Source organism: Rhinoderma darwinii, chromosome 7 (genome assembly GCF_050947455.1).
Source record: "Rhinoderma darwinii isolate aRhiDar2 chromosome 7, aRhiDar2.hap1, whole genome shotgun sequence".
NCBI lineage: Eukaryota > Metazoa > Chordata > Amphibia > Anura > Rhinodermatidae > Rhinoderma > Rhinoderma darwinii.
The window spans coordinates 64,546,969-64,572,165 of NC_134693.1; the positions used below are offsets into that span (position 1 = coordinate 64,546,969).

The window sequence follows — 25,197 nt, forward strand, 5'->3', positions numbered from 1 at the left end:
AGAATCATCTGTAGCCTCTGGTGCCGATGTGTCCTCGCTCGTCTGACACGATGCAGGACCTGTGAGTGACGACACAGCGTGATCTCTGGAGAACACGGCTGTGTCTGCACTGCCAGAAGCTGGGCGTTGTGAAGAGAAGTGGATGATACTTCTATACACAACGCCCAGCTAGTAAAAGTAGTAAACACGCCCCGATGTACGCACATAATACACGCCCAGTTGTACTTTTACTTTTCAACACGCCCAGTTGTACTTTTGCAAGCCTCATTTTCATAAATACGAAAATGGTCATAACTTGGCCAAAAATGCTCGTTTTTTAAAAATAAAAACGTTACTGTAATCTACATTGCAGCGCCTATCTGCTGCAATAGCAGATAGGGGTTGCAAAATCTGGTGACAGAGCCTCTTTAAGGAGACCGACGTTTCCTAACACCTGATCATTGGCATGTGTAAAAGGGGCTCAATCGAATCTCTTATTTGTTCTGGAAAGCCATCTGAATGGTGTGACTCAGTGGATCTAGTTTCTCAAAATATAACAATTCCTTAGATTCTTTAGTTTCTGCAAGTTAAAGTTAAAAAATGTTTAGACTGGAACACAATTAGAGCCCAGGCTTTAGCTTTATTGGCAAGAAACTTATTGTTAGATTCACCAATAGTGTGTTTCTTTCTGACCGTAAAGGGGTTAAATTAAATATTATTAAATATTACATTTGTTAGATCAGGTGAAACATAATTTTTTTTCAATTGGAATAATTTGGAATCATTATTATTTTTTTTTTTAAAATGTTCCTTTGTGTATATATTACTGTTACATACTTGTGATGGTACCCCCTGGTGTTCTTTTGATTCTCTTTTAAGATGCCCACCTAATGTGTCCAGTTGATGAGTATAAGGGACTTCTATGGTGCTGATTCTTATTTGCTGGTTTGCACAATGACAGGAATCACTCTCCGCCAAGAATTTGGGTTGTGGGGCTGAGCTGGGCATGTGTGACCACTGGCACTACACACATTAGGTGGACATTCTGAGACAAACTCAAAAGAACAGCAGGGGACGCCATAACAAGTATGTAACAGTAACATCTAGACACAGAATATTATTATTTTTTTCAAATGATTCCAATTGATAGTTGTTCTGTTTTGTCTGATATAATAGAAAAATGTAATATTGAATCGTAGGACAATCTCTTTAAAGAAAATTTGTCTAATGAGGAAGATGTTTCCAGGGCAGTTACGATCTCTCTATCTATCCAGAATAAAGAGTGTCAAACAAGAAAATAAACTACTTTTACTGCCAGAGGACTAAAAACAAATGGAAAATTTCAAAGGATCAGGTACACAGCTCTACAGCTGCTGCTATTGGCTTATGTGCTCCAAATAAAACCGTTAATACTTCACTAGGCGGTGCTTTGTACGCTTCTTAAATGTTGTACACAGCTCTAGAGCAATCAATGCCCTTCATTATTGAGAGTTGGATTCATCATAGGGTCATGTATGATATGTCGGTAAGGTAGAACTAACGTTAATTCTGCTGAAATGGCAGCATGTATAGTTAACGTCAGATATATGAAAGAAATACGCCAAGTTTTGCCTCTTAGGCCCCTTCTTATATCACAATCAGTAGAACCACTCTGTTTGTTTAACATATTCGCCCCTCATGCTCAAGCAACAGTCACTCCAGCCATCACCGCAATGAGTCTCATGGTAAATCTGGCAAGGAGGCCAAAACCCGGAACTAGGTGCTTTATTTAAAACAGTAACACACTGGCTTCAGGGAAAATTGAACTTATATTATGCCTTGTTTGGCTTGAGTGTCCCTGCTATTGCTGTATTGAATATGGACTCCTGATTTGACAAGGCTTGTTTGATTTCACTTCTGCTTCACACCCTACTGTATCACATACCCGCCATTGCTTGATCACCGTTATGGAATCTTTGGCTTGTCTGACTTCTTTCCTGAACTATCCTCTACAGTACCACACACCCAGCTCTGCTTGACCACAATTACCTGAACTCTTGGCTTTACCGACTACTGTAAGTTTACACTTCACCCCTGGTACTGCATATGTATCTGTAAAGGATCTGCCAGGCACAGCTTCTGTATCAACGCCCATAGGTAATCAGTCTGCACCTGCTTCTATGTCTGTGAGACTGACTCCATCTTCCACCACTCAGGATGGCAGGCTTAGGAGTGGGAGAGCCTATCACAGCCTGGCCAGACGGAGCTAGCTCCCGCCCTCTGTCTATGTATACCTGCCTTTCCTGTTCCTCCTTGCTTGTGATTCTTCTCTGTTTGTTTCCTGCCCTGCTGCAGCTTCTTGAACTACTTGTCCCTCCTTCGTATTGACCCTGGCTTGCTGACTACTCTCCTGCTCTGCGTTTGGTACCTCGTGCTCTCCTGGTTTGACTTGGCTTGTTCACTACTCTCCTGCTCTGCGTTTGGCACCTCGTACTCTCCTGGTTTGACTCGGCTCGTTCACTACTCTTGTTGCTCACGGTGTTGCCGTGGGCAACCGCCCAGTTTCCCTTTTGTTCTGTGTTCCCTTGTCTGGTTGTCTGTCATGCACTTATTGAGTGTAGGGACCGTCGCCCAGTTGTACCCCGTCACCTATAGCGGGTCGTTGCAAGTAGGCAGGGACTGAGTGGCGGGTAGATTAGGGCTCACTTGTCTGTTTCCCAATCCCTGTCATTACAGTATCTGCCTGGCCCCAATGCCCCCATTGCTGAGTTCTGGACTGTCTGACCGCACTTCTATTCTCATCTATTTACTAAACCCTTCGCAGTACATTCAAAAGCCTTGTTACATTTGTCATTGCGCATAAATACTACTACATTCTTTGGGTTAGATTCCACCCTAGTTAACCATTATCCAGGGAATCATCCACTGGACCAGCTAGAGGCACCTAAGGCACCTAAGTCCTGGAGTCAGCAGAGTACCTCGACTCTAAGCAAAGTTGTGTGAGAGATGGTTTCTATAGGCAGCACCATATTCACAGCCGACGCTGCCCTAGACATTTAAATGTACCCCCTTGAAGGCCTATTTAAACACACCAATTATAATTATGATTCGCTAATTTGGAGCAATTTGTAATGATGATTGATGATTTCGAAGGCACAACCAGGAGTTGATTCAAAATAGGAGGAGAAGTAGAATCTATAACATCTCATGCAAAAATGAACTTGTATCATTCCGGAATAATAGCGTATCATCTGCGTATAGAGAGACATGTTCCTCCCTTTCACCCATCTCAAAGCCCTTTATATCAGGAGAGGCTCTTATAGCCAGTGCTAATGGCTCAATGGCCAATGCAAAGAGGGAAGGGGATAGTGGGCAACCTTGTCTAGTCCATCCGGCAAGTGTGAATGAAGGGGAGATGTGACAATTGGTTTTAACACTGGCTATAGGTTGGGGGTATAAAAACTGCACCCATCAGATAAACCTGGGTTCACATCCAAATTTGCCTAGCACAGACCACAGAGAAGACCACTCTACCGAGTCGAATGCCTTCTCAAGGTCCAATAAGGCTACGATTCTGTAGCCATCTCAACCTGGGCTTTTCCTGTTTGGAAAGGATCTAATAGCCTCAGTAATTTGTTCTATAGTCAGGTCAGCTTCCAGCAAATCAACATCCTCTCTATCCAGAGTGGGGAATACAATAGTGTCTAAGTATGTCTCCAGCTCAGATAGATTATCTGAGACCTTAGAGCAGTATAAATCAGAGTAAAATTTAGCAAAAGTGTTATTAATGGTCAGAGGGTCACTAACAGGCATCCCAGTACTAGAGGTGACTTCCAAAATGGGGTTTGTGGGTGTTGTCCTCTCTAGTCAAGTAAGCCACAAATGACCATTCTTATCCCCTTGTTCCAAAACCCTCTGTTGGGAGTACAACATTTTCTTTCTGGTGTGCTCAGTCAATGAAAGGGTATATTCACGTTACTTTCCTGAGAAGGCAGTAAAGGCTGAGGAGTCCCTAGTCCTGAGATATTCCTACTCCGCCACAACCAGTTCAACCTCTAAAACCATATGTTGTTCAGCCAGGCTCCTTCTATGTGAGGATATTGCCCATATAATCACCCCTCTGGTATATGTCTTAAAAGTGTCCCACACTAGATTGCTATCAGTTGAACCTGAGATAATATTCCAAAAATCTGTAATTTCTAGTTCCAAAGAGGTTGCAAGCTCAGCACAGGAGAGCCATAGGGGACACAATCTCCAGATCTTACGCATTGCAACTTCAGGTAATCCAAGGTGATCATGAGGGGGGTGGGGTCTGAAATTCTTAGAGAAAGGTACTGCGTGTCTATCACAAATATCAAAGGAGCATTTCCAAATGTTAAATCAATCCTGGAAAAGGACCTATAAGCAGTTGAATGGCATGAGTAAGCTGTAGAATGAGGATAGTGAGACTGCCAATTTTACTTTAAATGATATGTTAGCCCAGTTGCGGCCCAGATATGTTGCGCCCCCCCCCCCCCCCCCCGATTTATCTAGTACAGTAAAAGATTAAAATCCCAGAGAAGCATGAGGGATGCAGGACCAAACTCCGAAAGCAGCAGCATTATATCAGAGTAATTGGAGGGTCGCTGGAGGGGGTTTATAGACATTAACTATAATGAAGGATGTAAAATGAATCTTACATGACAACACAATGAACCTCCCTTTAGGATCAGTTTTAACAAGTGTAACATTACATTGCAAAGATTTGTGGACCAGCAAAGAGACCCCGCAGGAATAATTAGAATAAGGAGCATGATAACCATGTCTGACCCATGGTCGCGCTAAAGCCCGCAATTTGGGACCAAGTAAATGGGTCTCTTGTAAAAGTATAGTCTGCAGATTGTATGTGGATAGAAAATGTAATTTATCATTAAGTCCCCACACATTCCAGGAGATAATTTTAAGATGATGCAACGTCTCCATGGATCTATTTTAGGTCAAAACAGGCCTGGATAGTAACAATACATGAGGGTGGAATATAGAAACTACATCCCCTTTGGGAATTTCCAGCTCCAGTACTACCAGAGATCAGGTCAGCGGTCCACATGGTCAAAAAAATCTACATATGTATATATAAGCAGACAAGTATGAAAAGCAGAAACTAATAAACCCAACCCAAAGCCACCCTATCCATCCTCCCGAACTTGAAACAGGTTTTCAATGCAATTGTAGCATGTAGCAAAAAAACAGAACAAAACTTCAAGGTATATTTAAATGGTTAGCAAAAGGGCCCAAGCCCCTTCCCCTAGAATGCAAGGATTCTTAAACATAGCCAGTAGGCTCCATAGAGCTAGGACATGGAAGACAGGAGTATCACAGTATATCTCACCCCACACCCATCACGGCTGAAGACATCATTGAGAAGAATCAAAATCTTCATAGAAGAACAAAGTCAGAAGAATGTTCCATGATGTAGAGTAATTCCCCACTGTCATAGTCCCTCACACCATAGGAAGATATGACAGCACATGAGTAAAGAAATCAGAGTCCATGACGTTCCAAACAGGTAATGACATTTCTTCCGGCTTCTCGATGAATACTGCATTTCCATTGTGCACCAATCTGAGTTTTGGGGGTTATATCATAGAATAGCTGATGTTTTTGCCCTCAAACATTTCTTGGCCTCTGTGAATCGCTGCCTCTGTTTTTGTACCTCCAACGAAAAATCAGGAAAGACTCTCACATCCTGGTTGGTATGTTTTAGAGGCCCCTGTTGACTTGCAAGTTCCAGCAATTTTTCTCGATCTTTGAAATTAAGAAACTTGGCGATGAACGTGTGTGGCGGTGCCCCAGGTGGACGAGCTCTAGTCGGTATCCGATGTGCCAATTCCACACAGAACATAGTGGAAAAGGCAATGTTCCCAAATATGGACTTGAGTCAGTTTTCCAAGAATGCAGAAGGGTCGTGCTTTTCCACACCCTCAGGCAGGCCAATGTAGCGGATGTTACATCGTCGCAAGCGGTTCTCTATGTCATCAACCTTAGCACACCGTGTTGACTGCTGTGATTCTAAAGTGTCAATTCTCGATCTCAGGGGAGTCACCACATCTTCCAAGTCAGAAATGCGCCTCTCAGACTCAGTAGCTCTTTCGTGTAGCGTGTGTACTTCAGCTCTGAGAAGACCAATGTCCGTCTGAAGGGCATCGTCTTTTTTTAGTTAGAACCATGCGAGTTTTCGTAACGGCCTTCAGCACATCCAACATGGACAGTTCAGGAAGGGAGTCATCCAGAGCAGAAGGAGTGGAGGAGGCTTCAGAAGGCCGCATTGCGTGGGGCCCGGGTGAAGTACCGGTGAATTTAACCATGCTGTCATTTTAGATTGTTTAGAAGGAGCCATTATGGAAGTACCCCGGGCAGCAGGATGGTGTAAGAATGGAGAACCACCTCAGATCAGTGCATAACTAAATATGCATCAAAGGATTATAGGGGAAGATCCTCCATGCGTCTCATGATGATTTTCCAGATTACGTTTGTGCGGTGTATAGAGGAGCAGCAGGGAGGTGGTGGCATGCCACACATTTCAAAATTCATCCTGGGCAGAACTTGATGGGGGCTACACCCAGGGAAGCGGGAAGCTGCAGGGTACACTCACTGCTATGTACCCGGAGTTCGGCATGTCTGGAAGGCTTGCAGGGCTGACATCAGGCAGGGAAAGGAAATCCAAGATGGTGGCCACGGCTCCAACCATGCCGAACGGAGGAGCTCCCCCAAGGGTCACAAGCAGCCAGCAGCAGCACAGGAGCCAGCCAGGAGTCCGGTCGGCAGGCTCACATTTCCCAGAGAGCCGAACGCGCAAACTACACGAGTGGCGGCGGCCGCAAATTTAGGCTACAGCTTCAGGCCAGATGGTAGGCCACAACCCAAAACAGCAGGTAAAGAGCCAATAGACGGCTCAAAATGTTCAGCAGAGGATGCTGGCGCTGGGGATAGCCACCAAACCTCCTAATTTAGTTCCTTGAGGGAAGGATGGCTTTGGGTATAGCCAGGTGGACTGGAGCTCCCTTCAAGTGCATCCGGTCAGCTCGGAGAAGTAAAATCTTTCCTAAATAAATCCCCTCTTTTTATAATCCAAACCTGGAATTGGCTTTTACAACTGCATTAAAAAAAACTGCATCCAAATGGCATGTGTGAAAGTACCCTTAAGAGAGAAGATCAGTAGTTAATCATCAATTGTTATTACATTAAAATAATCTTTTAGGTTTCATGATTGATAAATGTATATGTTCCCCAAGACTCATCATGTGCTATATAGAGAAATACAGGACACCCTATGCTGTAAAAGACTCTAGAATCTGTGCACATGTCCATTTGCGGGGCGGCTCGCGGCTGACACTCCGTGGCCAGCCGACCCGAAAATCACGGCTGTGCACATGGCTACGGTCGTGTGCATGAGGCCTTAGCCTCCCAGCACCGCGGTCGCAAGTGTAACTCTCTGCTCTGCGTGATGCCTCTGGCGAGCAATCAGGAAACCGCTAGAGTCATAATATTTACTCTGATTTTTTTTCAGTCCTTTAAATAGTTGCCGACACAGAACGAGAATACGCGTCCTGAGCGGCGGGTGCTTTGCGCATTAGGACGAGCATTCTCGTCCTGTGTGACAGCCAGTGCCCGCGCGATCAGCAGCAGGGCGACAGCTGTAATACACAGCCGCTGCCCCACTCTAACAGCGGAGAGAAGAGAAACCTCTTTTCTCGTCCGTTAACCCCTTGAATGCCGCAATCAAAGTTGATCGTGGCATTCAAAGTGAATAGAAGGGGGAACTGCCCTTTGATCGCATCACAGGAAATCTCTGTTATTCCCTGTTGTTAAGGCACACTGAGGTATGCCCTAACAACTGCCTGTGTACAATCAGTACACAGGCTAATGTACTGGCATCTTATATATAATCGGGAAGGACGTGGTGTCCGAAGCACAGTTATGGACACCACATGGTTTCCGAGCCACTGTTGATTGGACAACAGCTAAGGACAACACGTGGTTTCCAAGACACAGTTGATTGGACAACATGTCCTCACTCAATATATATAAGAAAGAAGGATGTGGTGTCCGAGGCACAGTTGAGAGGACACCACGTGGTTTCCGAAGCAGTTGCACAGTTAGCTCCACCCACTGCCAAACCTGCAAGAAGCCCGTGAGGAAGGAGATGTGATCCGAGTGACAGCCGTGCATTGTGCCGCTCGCTCGCTCTCTTCTCCTCCTCACAGTGTGAAGTGCATGTGAGGAGGAGGAGGAGAGTATTTTGTTTCTCCCTGTTGGTGCTGAATCCCTAATCCCCAGCCACAGCTTCGGCCGAGGCTGTGGCCAGGGATTCTCCTCCAGGAGAAGTCCCTGACTTCGCTGTACATATATAGAAAATGACATCAGGGACTTCTGAAGCGGAATCCACGGCATTGTGGCCGGTGATTCCGCTCCAGAAGTCCCTGACTTCACTGTCCATATATGGACAGTGACGTCAGGGTCTTCTCCTGGAGCGGTCCCCCACAGGGGGGGTGCCATCTATGGGGGTTGCCTATGTACAAGGGGGCTGTGTGGCACTACCTACAGGGGGGTTGTTTGGCATTAACTACGGGGGCTGTGTGGCATTACCTACAGGGGGCTGTGTGGCATTACCTACAGGGGGACTGTGTGGCATTACTTACAGGGGGATGTGTGTGGCATTACCTAAATGGGGGATGTGTGTGGCATTACCTACAGGGGGCTGTGTGCCACTGCCTACAAGGGGGTCGGTGCGGCACTACCTACAATTTGGTCTGTGTGGCTTTACCTACAGAGGGGCTGTTGCAGTATCTTCAGAGGGCAGTGTGTGGCATTATCTACAGAGGGCAGTGTGTGACATTATCTACAGAGGGCAGTGTGTGGCATTATCTACAGAGGGCAGTGTGTGGCATTATCTACATAGGGCAGGGTGTGGCATTATCTACAGAGGGCAGTGTGGGGCATTATCTACAGATGGCAGCGTGTGGCATTATCTACAGAGGGCAGGGTTTGGCATTATCTATAGAGGGCAGTGTGTGGCAGAAAATGTACAAATTAAATTCATCTGTCTTTAAAACGGACAGGGGAAAACACGGATGCAAAACGGGTCAAAATCGACCGTTAAAACCGGAAACATGGCCCGGAACCGAAACGTAACTGATGCAAAACGTCCAATAAAAACGGACCAAAACGGACGAAAATCGGAACCTGTCATGTGAATAGAGCATTACATAGGACTGCAGGTAACATCTACATTATCTATACTCAGAGAGTTATCACTGTGTTATCTGTGGTGTTACACAGGACTGCAGGTAACATCTACTACATTATACCTTTATCCTAGGTGAATAATCTATTATTAAGAAAAAGCTTCTGCATTTTTCTAAGCTTTCAAATTTTGGTAATTAGGTTTTAAAATACACTTGTATTTTTTTATAATATATTTTACAAATACTTATCATCATTCCTTTTGCTTGCAAACCCGTGTAACGGGTTTTCTATACTAGTATAGATATATGCCAGTACATTACAGTTAAAAAATTAAAATCGAAATGAAAATTTCCTCTATGGATTAAAAAAAAAAGTTATATTAATTCTAAAAAAAATTAACGTTTAATAAAAAAAATTGTTAAAAAATAAACAAAAATGCAGTTTTTTTTACAATAAATAAACGTTATATAAACGTATAAATATAAGTCGCAAAACATGACATAATATACACATATTTGGTATTGCCACGACCGTAACAATCTGTACAACAAATGGATGACATTATTCTTGATGATCGTTGTATGGTGTAAAAAGAAATAATAATTACAGCTTGCCCAGCAAAATTTAAGCCCACACATCGCAAAATTGATGGAAAAATGAAAAAGTTATGGCTCTCCGAATATAGCGACACAATAGTTTTGTTTTCTTTTAGCAAATTTTATTTTTGTGGTAAAACAAAACATATAAATTTGGTATTGCCATAATCGTATCAACCTGTAGAATAAAGTGAATATGTAGTTTTTACCGCCTGATGGACCCCGTAAAAACGAAACCCTCAAATATGGCATAATCACCCATTTCACCCCATAAATATTTTTTTTACGCTTCCCAGTAAATTATGCAGTACAATAAATGGTGCCATGAAAAACTTCAACTTGTCCCGCAAAAAAAAAGCCCTCATATGGCTATATCGATGGAAAAATAAAAAAATGATAGCTTTTGGAAGGTGGGGAGGTAAAAACAAAAGTGAAAATCCAAAAAATGGCGGAGGAGGGAAGTGGGTTTAACGGGTTAAACTGCAAAATAACATTTATGGTACAAATGTGTGTATTTTTCGTTTGCCTGCTTGAAATTACCTCAATTTCAAAAAGGTTTTAAACTAGTCATTATAATGTTTTGCTACAGTTCATTTTTCTTTTCTAGTGCAAACAGAAAAAATAACAACATACCTTCACATTTGGGAATTTTTTTTGTCCACTCTCCTGTAGGACCACACCATATGTGTTTGGAACCTATTAACTTCCATCCTTCTAAGCATGTGATTTCACAAGTAGAGCCAAAACTATTCTTCGCCACTGAATGATTGCACGAAACTGAGCCATGAATAGGAGAACTGACCGCATTACAGGTGACGACTGCAGGGAAATGTAATTCATTAGTACATTGAGACTATGAAATGCAAGTGAACAATAAAAAGGATAAAACAGGTTTTAGAAGTTTAGAAGCAGTAGGGATTGAAATACCTATAAGAAATTCAATAAATGTGAAAAAAATAATATACTGTACATTATGTATATATGCTGTAAATATACATAAAGAAAATTAAACTAATGCTGTTTTTTAAACAACAAGTAATTTTATTAATAACTTTATAACACCATAAGAACCAAAGTAGCGTATACAGTATATATTGTGTACTGTGGTCATTTAGTGCATACTGTCCCCATATAGTGCTGTTCACTGCTCCAGTAGTGCCATGCAATACCCAGTGCCCCCTTCAGCCATTACTTACCTATTTTTGCTCCAGCAGTGAACCAATCCTGATTATGTCAACGCTCCTATCTATGTCAGTACTCGAACTCCACATGCCTGTGGCCTGCACAGTGAGTGGTGGGGCAGTCGGCAATGTACCTGCCATGCACCTGCTTGTACGAACCAAAAATGTAGCCACAGCTCATGTTTTGAATCAAAGGAACATTTAAAATCCAACTGATTCCAAGCCACTAATTAGGTATTTTAATCTCTAAGTGAAAATGAAGTGATTTTAAATTAAATACAACTAGTATGAGTTTACTAGTTTTAGAGGCCAGCATAGGGCAGCAACACTCTCTGGCACAGTGCAGGAACGTTCATTCTCAGTGCAGAAATTTGTACTAGGTAAGCTGTGGCTGGCTCTGTAATGGGGCAAGTGGTATGGTATTGTGTCACCAGCTCCGTGGTGGGGCACTGTGTGGCATATAGTGGGTACTATAAGTATTGTCTCAGCACAATATGCACTATTTATTTAGGCAATGGATGGTGTTGTCTGGACAATGTGTACACTATTTATATTTGGAATCCCTTTAAGCTCGGGACTAACCTCTATTAGACAAGCTGCTACAAAGATATACCTCTGGAGGACCTGGTTAACAATTGCATTTCAAAATAAAGCAATAGTAAAACAAGCTCTAAATATGTCATGTATTTATATACCACAGTACAACACAAGAGATATTCAGCAACACCTCATTATAAAATAAATATATGTGTTGTGCTCAGATAATAGTGCCATAAGGCTGGATTCACACATTTATTTCACGCGTATTTGTTGCAGATTTTGATGCAGATATTTTTTTTGCCGCTAAATCCAGGAGTGGATCCAGGAGGAATGATATGTATAAGTTCTTTATATTTCCTATTCATTTTGAAAACCAATTCTAGCTTTAGAGTTCAATTTTTTACTTCCAGATTTTCCTGTTATGGCAACATTCTATAGCTTACCCAAAGTTCATAAAGGCCTGGCACCACTCAAAGGACGGCCTATTGTAGCAGGCATTGATAGTGTTACACAAAATGCTAGCTTATATGTTGATCATATCCTCCGTCCTTTTGTGGTGACTCTTCCATCTTATTTTAGAGATACAATGGATGTTCTGAAACAGCTAGAGGGTGTACAGCTTGATGCTGATGTACGTTTGGGAAGTTTGGACGTGGAGGCCCTTTATCGCAGTATACCGCATGAAAAGGGTTGTGATTCAGTGAAGTATTTCCTCAAATCTAGAGGTACTTAATATACAAGCCATAATGAGTTTGTTATGAAGTTACTTCGACTTGTTTTGGAACAGAATTCCTTCACGTTTGACAATACGTTTTTCCACCAGCTCAGGGGAGTGGCGATGTGTAGCCCAAAGATTGGCAAAGGTTGGGCTTTGCCAATCTTTACCTGGGCTGGTGGGAGAAAGAAATCGTTTTTCAGGAAGCTATGGAACTTTGGACCTCAAGTTTTATTCTCTGGCTAAGGTTCATTGACGATTATTTAATATTGTGGTATGGTTCACAAGCCAAATTCAATGAGTTTGTACAAATATTGAATGTCAATTACCTTGGTTTATTTTTTGTCCTCAGAAATACATGTGGACAAGATTACATTCTTAGATCTGCTAATAAGCAAGTCAGTGTCAGGAAGAGTCAATACACAAATTCATAGAAAACCAACAGCAACCAATAACTTATTAAGGTGGGATAGCTGGCATCCAAAACCTCCTAAGAAAGGAATCCCGCAGGGCCAATATCTGCGAGCCCGTAGAAATTACACAAGTCTGTCTGACTATCAGAATGCAGCCTCTGACTTAAAAACGAGATTTGGTCGAAGGGCACACCCAGAATGGGTTCTCAAAAATGCACATCAACATGCTTTATCAGTGAATAAGAATGAACTTCAGAATCCAAAAATGAGAGAGAATGAGGGGACCGACCTTCGAATCATAGGGACCTATGATTCACAACATATACAAGTGAGAGAGGTCATCCAGACATTCTGAGGTATCTTAAAAGCTGATCCCGATGTAGGGGGATCTTTGAGTGATAGGCCAGCAATCACATACCGTAGAGGACGAAAATTGAAGGACAGACTGGTTCAGAGCCACTTGAAACCGGTTACTCACTTAACATGGCTGTCTAAGCCCCCAATGTGTACTTACAGTTGTGGTGCCTGTAAGGCATGTAGGTCAATCTCAGTGAGTAAATTGTATATGAGTACCACATCAGGTCGTTCTTACAAAAATCATGATTTTATCAATTGTAGGACCCAAGGTGTGGTATACCTAATGACATGTAGTTGTGGTATTTAGTATGTGGGTAAACTATTCGTAAGTTTCCCAGACGAATTAGGTACCACATTAATGATGCTGAAAGGCGAGCTGATACCCCAATATCACGCCACATTTGGGAGAAACATCATGGTGATACTGATCAGTTGAGAATCCAAGGCATTGAGAGGGTATATCCCCATCCTAGAGGTGGTGATTGGGATAAACGTATTCTCCAACAGGAGGCACGATGGATATTTTTGCTACAGACTGTTAAACCTGGTGGCCTGAATGAAAACATTTCTTATACATGCTTCCTATGAGGGAGTTGGTTTTACGTTTTGGACCAGTCTGCCCTGTTTTATAATAATAATCTTTCTCATGGTTGGTGGCATTTTTTGATCTCAATGTGTATGCAAACGACATATGATTTATTTATGGTGGTTGGGTATGTGTATCTGACTATTTTTTTCAATGCTTTATCCTCTTATGACCTCTTATTAGCGTCAGTATATATTGCTTCCTGTTTTATATAGTACGCCTCTATGTGGCTTCAAGGTTCCCATGGTAACGTGATGCTGGGTGTCGTTGAATTTGCTCAGGGAGGAAAGATCTGGACGAGCTCCTGAGAGGGCGGGGTGTCTGTTGACGTGGCGCTTTCTGATTGAGGGCATGATTCAATTGTCCAGCTCCAGATGGCAGGCCTTAGTTCTTAAATAGCTGATGTTCCGTTGCACGCGCTGCAGTCAGATACCAGAGCCGTGCTGTTTCAGTTAAGTTCTAGCAGACACAGGGCGGCTTGAAAACTGTGCACGAAAAATTATGTGCTAATCTGCCCTGTTTCACTATACACCTCAGAAGAAACGTCCTATAGAAACAAAGGATGCAGAAACACGTCAGGTGTTTAATCTTGTCTTAGTGTGAATGCACACTCTTGTCTTAGGAGCTAAATCTCTGTCAAGTGTGAATGCACACTATTGCTATAGGTGCTGCGCTGTTATCTATGAGTGTGCATGCACACTACTATGTGCTGGTGCTCAGTTCAGTGTAAATGCACACTGTGTCTTAGGTGTTGCTTTGTCACCATTAAAGGACCAGTGTCACGAAAAAAATATTTTTTTGATCAATTTGATTTTAGTGTTTTATTAAAACATTTTTTATTTATTTGTGTGTTTGTGTTTTATTTTTTTTTATTTTTTCACTTTTTCTTCCCTATGGGGGCTGCCATTTTTTTTCCATCTCTGTATGTGTCGATTAACGACACATACAGACATGGAATACGGCACATACAGTCCCATAGTGAATGCGAACGGGGCCCGTTCCATCCACTATGCTGTACGCCGTCTGTGTGGGAACGGCGCATGCGCCGCTCCCACACAGTCCAAATTGAACTGTGCGACGTCCGGCGCCGTTTTCTTGTGGACCGGAAGTTGCGGCCGGACAGTAAGATTACTACTTCCGGTCGCGGCTTCCGGACTTGTGCACTTGGAGCGGAGGTAGCAGACGGAGTGGACGGACGGAGGGAGCAGCGGCGCCAGGAGCAGGTAAGTTAGGTCTGTGTATGTACGTGTTTTACTGTGTGTTTACTACTGTATGTTAACCTACTACACTGTGTGTTAGCTCAAAAAATGGCGACACACAGTGTAGGAGGTTTGACCGTTCAATCCCCTCCTTTCTCCTGGCACTAGCCAGGATAAGGGAGGGGGGATTCTGAGAGCTCACTAGAGCGAGTGAGTTCTCAAATTTTGCAGCATAAAGCAATGTGGTTGCTTTACCACATGCAATGCTGCAATTTTGGGAATTGCTCCATCTAGTGACCAGCGCTGGGAAATATTATAAATTAGAATCTAATTTATAATATTTCCTGACTCGTGAAAAAAAATTAAAAAAATGTGAATAATGTTTAATCACCTATACACTAATTGTTTAACTAAAAAAAAAAAAATTTTTTTTCTAGCAACACATTACCTTTAAGTGTAAATGCACACTGTGTCTTAGGTGTTGCTTTGTCGCTAATGAGTGTGAATGCACACTGTGTCTTAGGTGTTGCTTTGTCACTATTGAGTGTGAATGCACACTGTGTCTTAGGTGTTGCTTTGTCACTATTGAGTGTGAATGCACACTGTGTCTTAGGTGTTGCTTTGTCACTATTGAGTGTGAATGCACACTGTGTCTTAGGCGGTGCTTTGTCACTATTGAGTGTGAATGCACACTGTTTCTTAGTTGTTGCTTTGTCACTATTGAGTATGAATGCACACTGTGTCTTAGGTGTTGCTTTGTCACTATTGAGTGTGAATGCACACTGTGTCTTAGGCGGTGCTTTGTCACTATTGAGTGTGAATGCACACTGTGTGTTAGGTGGTGCTTTGTCACTATTGAGTGTGAATGCACACTGTGTGTTAGGCGTTGCTTTGTCACTATTGAATGTGAATGCACACTGTGTGTTAGGCGTTGCTTTGTCACTATTGAGTGTGAATGCACACTGTGTTTTATGTGTTGCTTTGTCACTATTGAGTGTGAATGCACAATGTGTCTTACGTGTTGCTTTGTCACTATTGAGTGTGAATGCACACTGTGTCTTATTTCAGTTTATAATGTGGGGCATATGTAATCTGTGAGGCGTACATCAGGGCATAACAAGAGGGTATAATAATGGGGTAACGAAAAAATAATTCCTAGATATGTGGCCGATGTTGCACTAATAAATGGTGCCCAATCTTATCCGCTTTTGGAAAGCTCTGCATATTTTGCTTCGCCATATTCTAAGAACTGAAACTTTTATTTATTTATTCTTTCACCAACAGAGCTGTGTGAGGGCTTGTTTGTTGCGGGACAATCTGTAGATTTCATTGGTACAGTTTTTGGGTACATGCGATTTTTAATCATTTTTTATTCAATTTTTTTGCCAAGCAAGGTGACCAAAAACCATCAATTCTGACAATGTTTTTTGTCCTTTTTTGTTTTGAATTTTTTTTAACAGTGTTCACCGTACGCTATAAATAACATTTTACTTTATTCTGCGGGTCGATACAATTACTGCGATACCAAACGTATAGTTTTTTTTAATGTTTTGTGGCGTTTGCGCAATAAAATCACTTTTTTGTGTCACCATATTTTGAGAGCCATAACTTTTTATTTTTCAGTCAAAAGTTTGGGTAAGGGCTTGTTTTTTGTGGAACGGGGTTTAGTTTTTATTGGTACTATTTTGGGGTACAAACGACTTTTTGATCCCTTTTTATTCTATATTTTAGGAGGGGTGGTGACCTAAAAAAAAATAGCGATTCTGGCATTGTTTTTAACGTATTTTTTTTGCGGTGTTCATCGTGCGGGAAAAATAATATTATAGTTTTATAGTTTGAGTCGTTCTGAAAGCGGTGATATCAAATATGTGTACTTTTTTTAACGGTTTCATTTTTTTCCTATAACAAAAGTCTTACTATAGGAAAAAAAAAGCATTTTTTGTTTTTGTAACTTAAATCTTTTATTTTGACACTTTTATAGTAAATTATTTTTTTTTTTTTACTTTTTACTTTTTTTACTTGAAGACCTGCTGCACTGATCGCTGCTATAATACATTATACTACCTAGGTAGAGTAACCAGTGGCGGATCATCATTAGGGTGGCTCTGGCGGCCGCCCGAGGCCCAAGGATCCTGGGGGGCCCATGGCCGCCCGAACCGCACATGACCCCCTCATGCCCGTTGGCATCGCTAGCACCGGAGGGGGCCCCGGTGCTATCGGCAGCCACATTCATTTGTATCTGAGACTTCAGGACTACAAATGAATATTATAGGCTGCAGGCCACGTTAGGCCTGCAGCCTATAAGGTGCTGGGAAGCCTCCCTGCTCAGGCCGGCGTGATGAGGTACTGCATCCCGCCGGTCTGCGCATGCGTCTAGTCCGGGGGATTCACATGCGTCTAGCTGGAGCGGCTGCCACGGGGAAAGGTAAGTAATATATATATTTTTTTAGGTGGGGGTAGTGCTGTGTATATATTCAAGGAGGGGGGAGTACTCCGTTACACCATATACAAGGGCGAGTGCTGGATGGCCCTATATACAAGGGGAAGGGTAGCGCTGTGTGGGCCTATATACAAGGGGGAGGGGAGCGCTGTGTGACACTATATACAAAGGGGAGGAGTGCTCTGTGACACTATATACAAAGGGGGAGCGCTGTGTGCACTATATACAAAGGGGGAGCGCTGTATGCACTATATACAAAAGGGGAGCGCTTTGTGCACTACTGTATATACAAAGGCGGAGCGCTGTGTGCACTATATACAAAGCGGGGAGCGCTGTGTGCACTATATACAAAGCGGGGAGCGCTGTGTGCACTATATAAAGGGGTTGCGCTGTGTGCACTATTTACAAAGGGGGAGCGCTGTGTGCACTAAATACAAAGGGGAGCGCTGTGTGCACTATATACAAAGGGGGAGCGCTGTGTGCACTATATACAAAGGGGGAGCGCTGTGTGCACTATATACAAAGGGGAGCGCTGTATACACTATATACAAAGCGGGGAGCGCTGTGTGCACTATATACAAAGGGGGAGCGCTGTGTGCACTATATACAAAGCGGGGAGCACTGTGTGCACTATATACAAAGCGGGGAGCGCCATGTGCACTATATACAGAGCGGAAGCGCTGTGTGCACTATATACAAAGTGGGGAGCGCTGTGTGCACTATATACAAAGCGGGAAGCGCTGTGTGCACTATATACAAAGCGGGGAACGCTGTGTGCACTATACAAAGTGAGGAGTGCTGTGTGCACTATATACAAAGGGGGAGTGCTGTGTGCACTATATACAAAGCGAGGAGCGCTGTGTGCACTATATACAAAGCGGGGAGAGATGTGCACTATATACAAAGCGGGGAGTTCTGTGTGCACTATACAAAGTGGGGAGCGCTCTGTGCACTATATACAAAGGGGGAGCGCTGTGTGCGCTATATACAAAGGAGGAACACTGTGTGCACTATATTCAAAGGGGAGCACTGTGTGCACTATATACATGGGGGGAGCGCTATGTGGCCCTATATACAAGGGGGAAGCGCTGTGTAGCCCTATATACAAGGGGGAAGTGCTGTTTGACCCTATATACAAGGGGGAGGGGAGTTCTGTGTGGCACTATATAAAGGGGGGAGCAGTGTGCACCATATACAAGGGGGGAGCGCTATGTGGCCCTATATACAAGGGGGAACACTAAGTGGCCCTATGTGCAAGGGGGAGCGCTGTGTGGCCATATATACAAAGGGGGACTGCTGTGTGACACTACATAAAAGGGGGGAGCACTGTGTGACACTATGTACAAAGGGGAGGGCTGTGTAGCACTATATACAAGGGGAAGGCTGTATGGCACTATCGGGGGACTGCTGTGTGACACTATATACAAGGGGGGAGCGCTGTGTGACACTATGTACAAAGGGGAGGGCTGTGTAGCGCTATATACAAGGGGAAGGCTGTATGGCGCTATCCACAGCGGTATTTGTGTTGCACTCTTTACAGGGGGGCTCTGTGGCGCTATTTACAAGAGGGGGAGGGCTGTATGGCGCCATCTATAGGGTGCTGTGTGTAAATCTCTCTACGGGGGGATGTGTGTAGTGCTAGCTATAGGGGGATGTGTGATATATACAGGGAGCTGTGTGTGGCACTATGTACTGGGGGCTGTGTGTATGTGGTGTTTTACAGTGTATGGTATTATTATATTCGGGCGTGCAGTGTTTGGTGCTATTATATTTAGGGGCACAGTATGTGGCGCCATGATAATTTTATTTTCGTTTACAGGTGTGGAAATGTTGGAAAAGTAAGGCCCCATGCACACGAACGTAAAAACGCCCGTAACCATGGGCCGTAATTACGGCCCGTAATTACGTGCCCATAGACTTCTATTGGCCACGGGCACCTCCCCATATGCTTACGGGAAGGCGCCCGTGCCGTTGAAAAATATAGAACATGTCCTATTTCAGGCCATAATTACGGCACGGGCAGGCCCATAGAAGTCTATGGGCTCCCGTAATTACGGGTGACTACGTGTGTGCACCCATAATTACGGGACCGTTGCTAGGCGACGTTAGGGGATAGTCACCGTCCAGGGTCCTGAAAGAGTTAAACGATCGGCAGTAACTCTTTCAGCACCCTGGACAGTGACTTCCGATCACAATATAGATCAACGTGTAAAAAAAATAGAAGTTCATACTTACCCAGAACTCCCTGCTTCTTCCTCCAGTCCGGCCTCCTGGGATGACGTTTCTGCCCATCACAGGCCAATCACAGGCTGCAGCGGTCACATGGACTGCCGGGTCATCCATGGAGGTCGGGCTGGATGTCGAAAGAGGGACGCATCACCAGGACAACGGCCGGGTAAGTATGAATTTCTTTTACTTTTACTGCGGAAAGGGCTGCCCCTTCTCTCTATCCTGCACTGATATAGAGAAAGGGCTGCCGATTAGTGCAGTGCAATTTTGCAGCGAAAACGTGCCCGTAAATACGGGTGGAATACTGGTGACACCGGACCCGTATTTACGGGCACGGGTCCGTAAATACTGCTGCAATACGGGTCGAATACGTGTGACCAAGGACCCGTATTTACGCCAGTATTTACGGGAGGAAAAAAATACGTTCGTGTGCATGAGGCCTGAGGAGCTGAAGACATCTGACATTCTTCAAATTCTGCAGAAATGGGTCATGGCCCGGAGAAGTCGTTATGAGCTCTGGACCGGATGGCGAAGACAACAGGAAAAAAACTACTAGAATCTGAGACGTCGTCACCTGTGAGTCACTCGATTTATAGAGAATCTGTCACCTCTCCTGACATGTTTATTATAGGAAATTCTTGTATTTCACAAAAAGTCTTTCTGCAGTCCATAGACTGCATATATATAGACTGATAGACAATTCCCCTTGTCAGGAGGATGTGTCCCTGCACAGTGTGATACTGTCAGTATGTAGGGACACAGCCCTGTGACAAAGGGAATCATAACACCGATTTGTTAATGCTTGCCCAAAAAGGTAGTGTTAAAAATAGTTACGGCGCGGCAGGGCAAGTTTGGGTAACAGCCCAGGGCCTATAGTCTACTTAATCCGCCACTGAGCGTAACGTATTATAAACTGTCATTGTGATGCTGAGAGTCACACTGACAGGAAGCCTCCGGCTGGTCCTCATAGGTTTCCGTGAATGGCAGACCCGGAGGCCGTTGTATGGCCTCCGGTTTTGCCATGACAACCAATGGCAGCACCCGCAATCGATCCCTGGAAAAGTTTGTTATAGCAACAAACGTTCCAGTTTGTTGCTACAACAAACTTTCCGTGCAATCACATGATCGGGACCTGAATCAATAAGGCCCTGATGAGAGCGCCCGGAACAGAAGCTGATAACAACAGCCCGTTCCGGGTGCTGGACACACTCCGGGGGACCCGATCGTCGACATAAGGAGGAACATAAATTAACGTCGGCGCTGCACAAAGCCCAGCAAGCGCCAACGTTAATTTACCGTCGGCGGTCGGGAAGCGGTTAAGTGGTGTGTCCCAATACATTTATCCATATAGTGTACGCTCAATCCATGTCCACATCAGGACCCAAATGCATTGGCGAACTAGTCATGATTTACCTGCGAAAAATGGTTGGTGTAATTAACTCAGTTGACCTGTAAACATGGGTGCTTTATATTGGAGCAATCTCTGGCATGTGGCAAGGTTCACGCCACAAAAGTCGCAAAATATGGTGCAAGGCAATAATTTGCGACTTTTTAATTCCTGCCACTCTTGCCACTTGTGGATAGTGGGAGGGGATGTAGTCAGTTGCGCCCGACACATTTACTATAATTTATGCCAGAAATTTGTGGAAATCTATGCAAGCACATAGTTGGCGTAGATATCACTTACTGGCGCACGGACAGCAAACGGACATGCACCTCTTAATAAATTAGTTGCACCTTACTCCTGCGGGTTTCAGACTGACTGACATATAAAATTAGAGTCTTAATTAATCTGCCCCAATGAGCTTAGTAAAAAAAAAAACATCTATATAGTAGATAAGAATGTATGATATAGAAGATTAAGATATTAGTAGAAAAGTTACCTCACAAGAAATACTAATTCCACAAATAAATTATTTTTGGGAATTTAGGGAAAGATCTAGCATGTTTCTGTGTTCTGTGTTAAAACCTGCATAATTTTGGTAAACAGTGTTAAAATCCACACTAAACCACATGCAGGTTTTACAGCAGATTAGCCACTGATTCCACCTCCCATAGCAGCATAGGTGAAATCAATGGCAAAATATCCATGAACAAATATTCAGCTGACTAAAGCATAATACAGATTTTAAAATCCACAGCATGCCCTCAAATCCGTGCTGTTATGTAACAGTGCCTGTGAATGGGGTTTTGAAAACTCAAATTTACATGCATTTTACTGTATTTTGTTGAGGATTTTTTTTAGGACCTGTCCACATAATGTTTTTAACTTCCGTTGGAGGTATACGTTATGAGGAGTCCCGATGTATACCTCCGACGGAAGGCACCATTGTATCCCACTGTATAGGCATACAGTGGTATACATTGTCTGAAATACCTGGGCACAGTGCTACTTTAAAGAGACTCTGTCACCAGATTATAAGTGCCCTATCTCCTACATAATCTGATTGGCGCTGTAATGTAGATAACAGCAGTGGTTTTTATTTTGAAAAACGATCATTTTTGAGCAAGTTATGAGCTAGTTTAGATTTATGCTAATGAGTTTCTCAATGGACAACTGGGCGTGTTTTTAATTTTTACCAACTGGGTGTTGTACAGAGGAGTGTATGAGGCTGACCAATCAGTGACTAATCAGTGTCATACACTTCTCATTGTTCCAGCCCAGCATGATCCACAGCCCAGTGTGATTGTGCAGTGAAAGAAGTAAACACGCCCAGTTGCTAAAAACACAATACACGCCCAGTTGGAAATAAGAGAAAACACACCCAGTTGTCCATTAGAAAGGCTCATTTGCATAAATATAAAATTGCTCATAACTTAGCCAAAAATTATCGTTTAAAAAAAAACAAAAACGTTACTGTTATCTACATTGCAGCGCCGATCACATGCAATAGGAGATAGGGATTTGATAATCTGGTGACAGAGCCTCTTTAAAGAGGCTCTGTCACCAGATTTTGCAACCCCTATCTGCTATTGCAGCAGATAGGCGCTGCAATGTAGATTACAGTAACGTTTTTATTTTAAAAAAACGAGCATTTTTGGCCAAGTTATGACCATTTTTGTATTTATGCAAATGAGGCTTGCAAAAGTACAACTGGGCGTGTTTACAGTAAAAGTACAACTGGGCGTGTATTATGTGTGTACATCGGGGCGTTTTTACTTCTTTTACTAGCTGGGCGTTAGGAATGGGAGTGTATGATGCTGACGAATCAGCATCATCCACTTCTGTTCGTTAACACCCAGCTTCTGGCAGTGCAGACACACAGCGTGTTCTCGAGAGATCACGCTGTGACGTCACTCACTTCCTGCCCCAGGTCCTGCATCGTGTCGGCCACATCGGCACCAGAGGCTACAGTTGATTCTGCAGCAGCATCAGCGTTTGCAGGTAAGTAGCTACATCGACTTATCTGCAAACGCCGATGCTGCTGCAGAATCAACTGTAGCCTCTGGTGCCGATGTGTCCTCGCTCGTCCGACACGATGCAGGACCTGGGGCAGGAAGTGAGTGACGACACAGCGTGATCTCTCGAGAACACGCTGTGTGTCTGCACTGCCAGAAGCTGGGCGTTCTGAAGAGAAGTGGATGATACTTCTCGTCAGAATGCCCAGCTAGTAAAAGTAGTAAACACGCCCAGATGTAACACACATAATACACGCCCAGTTGGACTTTTACTTTAAACACGCCCAGTTGGACTTTAGCAAGCCTCATTTGCATAAATACAAAAATGGTCATAACTTGGCCAAAAATGCTTGTTTTAAAAAAATAAAAACGTTACTCTTATCTACATTGCAGCGCCGATCTGCTGCAATAGCACATAGGGGTTGCAAAATCTGGTGACAGAGCCTCTTTAAGCACTGAGCCGGGGAAGCCCATGACGTCTCTGTCTTTATATAGACAGTGATGTCAGGGGCTTTCAACTATGGAGTCCCCGACCAGAGCATTGCAAGCACTCTGGCTGGGGACTACTGTCTTTGCAAAGACCTTGATGTCACTGTCCATATATAGACAGTGACGTTAGGGGCTTTGTAATGTGAGAATCCTCTGCCTGAATTTCAGCAACGCTCTGGCCGGGATTCCACTCCTACAGGGAGCCCCTTACGTCACTGTCCATATATAGACAGTGACGTACGGAGCTTTGTAATGCGAGAATAGCGTAATATACTTCCATTCCATCCTTTAAAAGAAAAAAAAGGTATTCTTACGCATACAAGCCCAACGGAGGCCGAAAGGCTAATCCCAACAGCTTTCCCAATGTGCACGCTACAGGTAGGGCCAGAACGTGATGTGAACATGTCCTTAGCTGGATGTCACACTCACTGTATTATCCAGGGACATTTGTCAACAAGGTAAACAAGTACAGAACCCCTGTCCATGTAGCAAGCAAATGAAAGTTTTCCTTTTGCGTCCTCAAGAAGTGGATATCATTGCGGAGAGTCGACATATTTGTTATTAAATGTGCAATACATTACCAATTATCTTATCCCATGTTGCTGTTATGGTGCCCATACACAATGCAGCCGTGCTGCGGTAATTGCCACACGGTCGAGAATGCAGTTTACGGCAAATTGTCACAAATACAAGATAAGCAAATGATTTTGGCCGCGCAGCACCATAATTATTTTTTATTATATCTTATAAAATGGTAAATGTACAGTGATCGTCAGTATTCTGTTTTTGGAGCAGAAATATTTTAGTTGAATCCTTTTATTTATAAACTTGTCTCCTAACAAAATATGGTATGAACGCTGCCATGTGTTTCATTAAATTTGTTCCTACTGCTTTGCCTATATACTAAGGTGTAAGGGTGCATTTACATGAAACGTAAAACTGCCATTAAAATTTGCGGCAAAACAGCACACAGTCTTACCACGAACTGCCATTCTTTACGGCCATGTGGTTTTTACAGGTGAAAAACATGCGGGTGCATACATCATTTTTTTTACCATATGTAAATGCACTCAAATAGACTCTTAATATGGTATAAACCATACCTTCACATTCGGGAATGTCTTCTGTCCATTGGCCTGTGGATCCACAAGTTGTTACATTGGAGCCCTTTAACTTCCATCCTTCTGAGCAAGTGAATTCACAAGTGGATCCAAAGCTGTTCTCAGCCCATAGATGATTACATGTAAATGATCCTTGCTGTGGAGACCCGAGCGCCTCACATGTAACAGCTAGATAGAATAGAAATAATTATGCTCTGAAATGATGTAGATAAGTTACAATCTACTAACTGCTACAATAATGTAAAATATTATGCTTGCTATGTGGTTATCAGGTAAGCGTTAACAGGCAAACTTTATATGGCCATACACATTCATAATAGGACAAATGACAGGATGTCTATGTATAGAACAGTTAGTCTGTTGATGCTACTGTGGCTACCCCGGAGCGAACACAATTTTATATTACTGCAGAATTTTGGAGATAATAGATAATAATAGAAAGTGTCACTATTTTAAACTTAAAGAGTATTGTTTGGCTATGCCATGAACTCATGTTTGGTAGAGATTCGACAAGTGAGTCCCTCAATAATCCCAAGAACAGACAACGTACTGAGAAGTGGTCACTTTCCTTTATAGTGAAAGGCTATGTACACATTCGCACTGACATTATTTTTATTATTAGTTTGCTTCCACAATGCAAAATTAAAGGCTATGTACAACTTTGAAATCTTTCTTTTCGTTGTTTTGACGGAATCAATAGCCCAGTCGACTGCGCTATTGATTCCGTCAAAACAACGGAACCCTGTTAC

At 43.2% G+C, this 25,197-nt stretch overlaps 1 protein-coding gene and 1 long non-coding RNA gene across 2 annotated transcripts in view; one reads left to right on the plus strand and one right to left on the minus strand.

The window, feature by feature from the left end:
- LOC142657927 (E-selectin-like) overlaps positions 1–25,197 on the minus strand; it is a 141,041-nt gene that overhangs the window by 45,875 nt on the left and 69,969 nt on the right. The window contains exons 9-10 of the mRNA XM_075833470.1: positions 24,431–24,616; positions 10,413–10,598 (exon numbers count right to left, since the gene is read on the minus strand). Coding sequence (XP_075689585.1) covers positions 10,413–10,598; positions 24,431–24,616 — 372 coding nt within the window. The remainder of the gene's footprint in view (positions 1–10,412; positions 10,599–24,430; positions 24,617–25,197) is intronic.
- On the plus strand, positions 8,060–19,054 carry LOC142657928 (uncharacterized). Its single transcript, XR_012850003.1, has 4 exons — positions 8,060–8,128; positions 9,057–9,215; positions 10,452–10,591; positions 19,030–19,054. It is a non-coding gene; the product is annotated as an uncharacterized LOC142657928 (long non-coding RNA).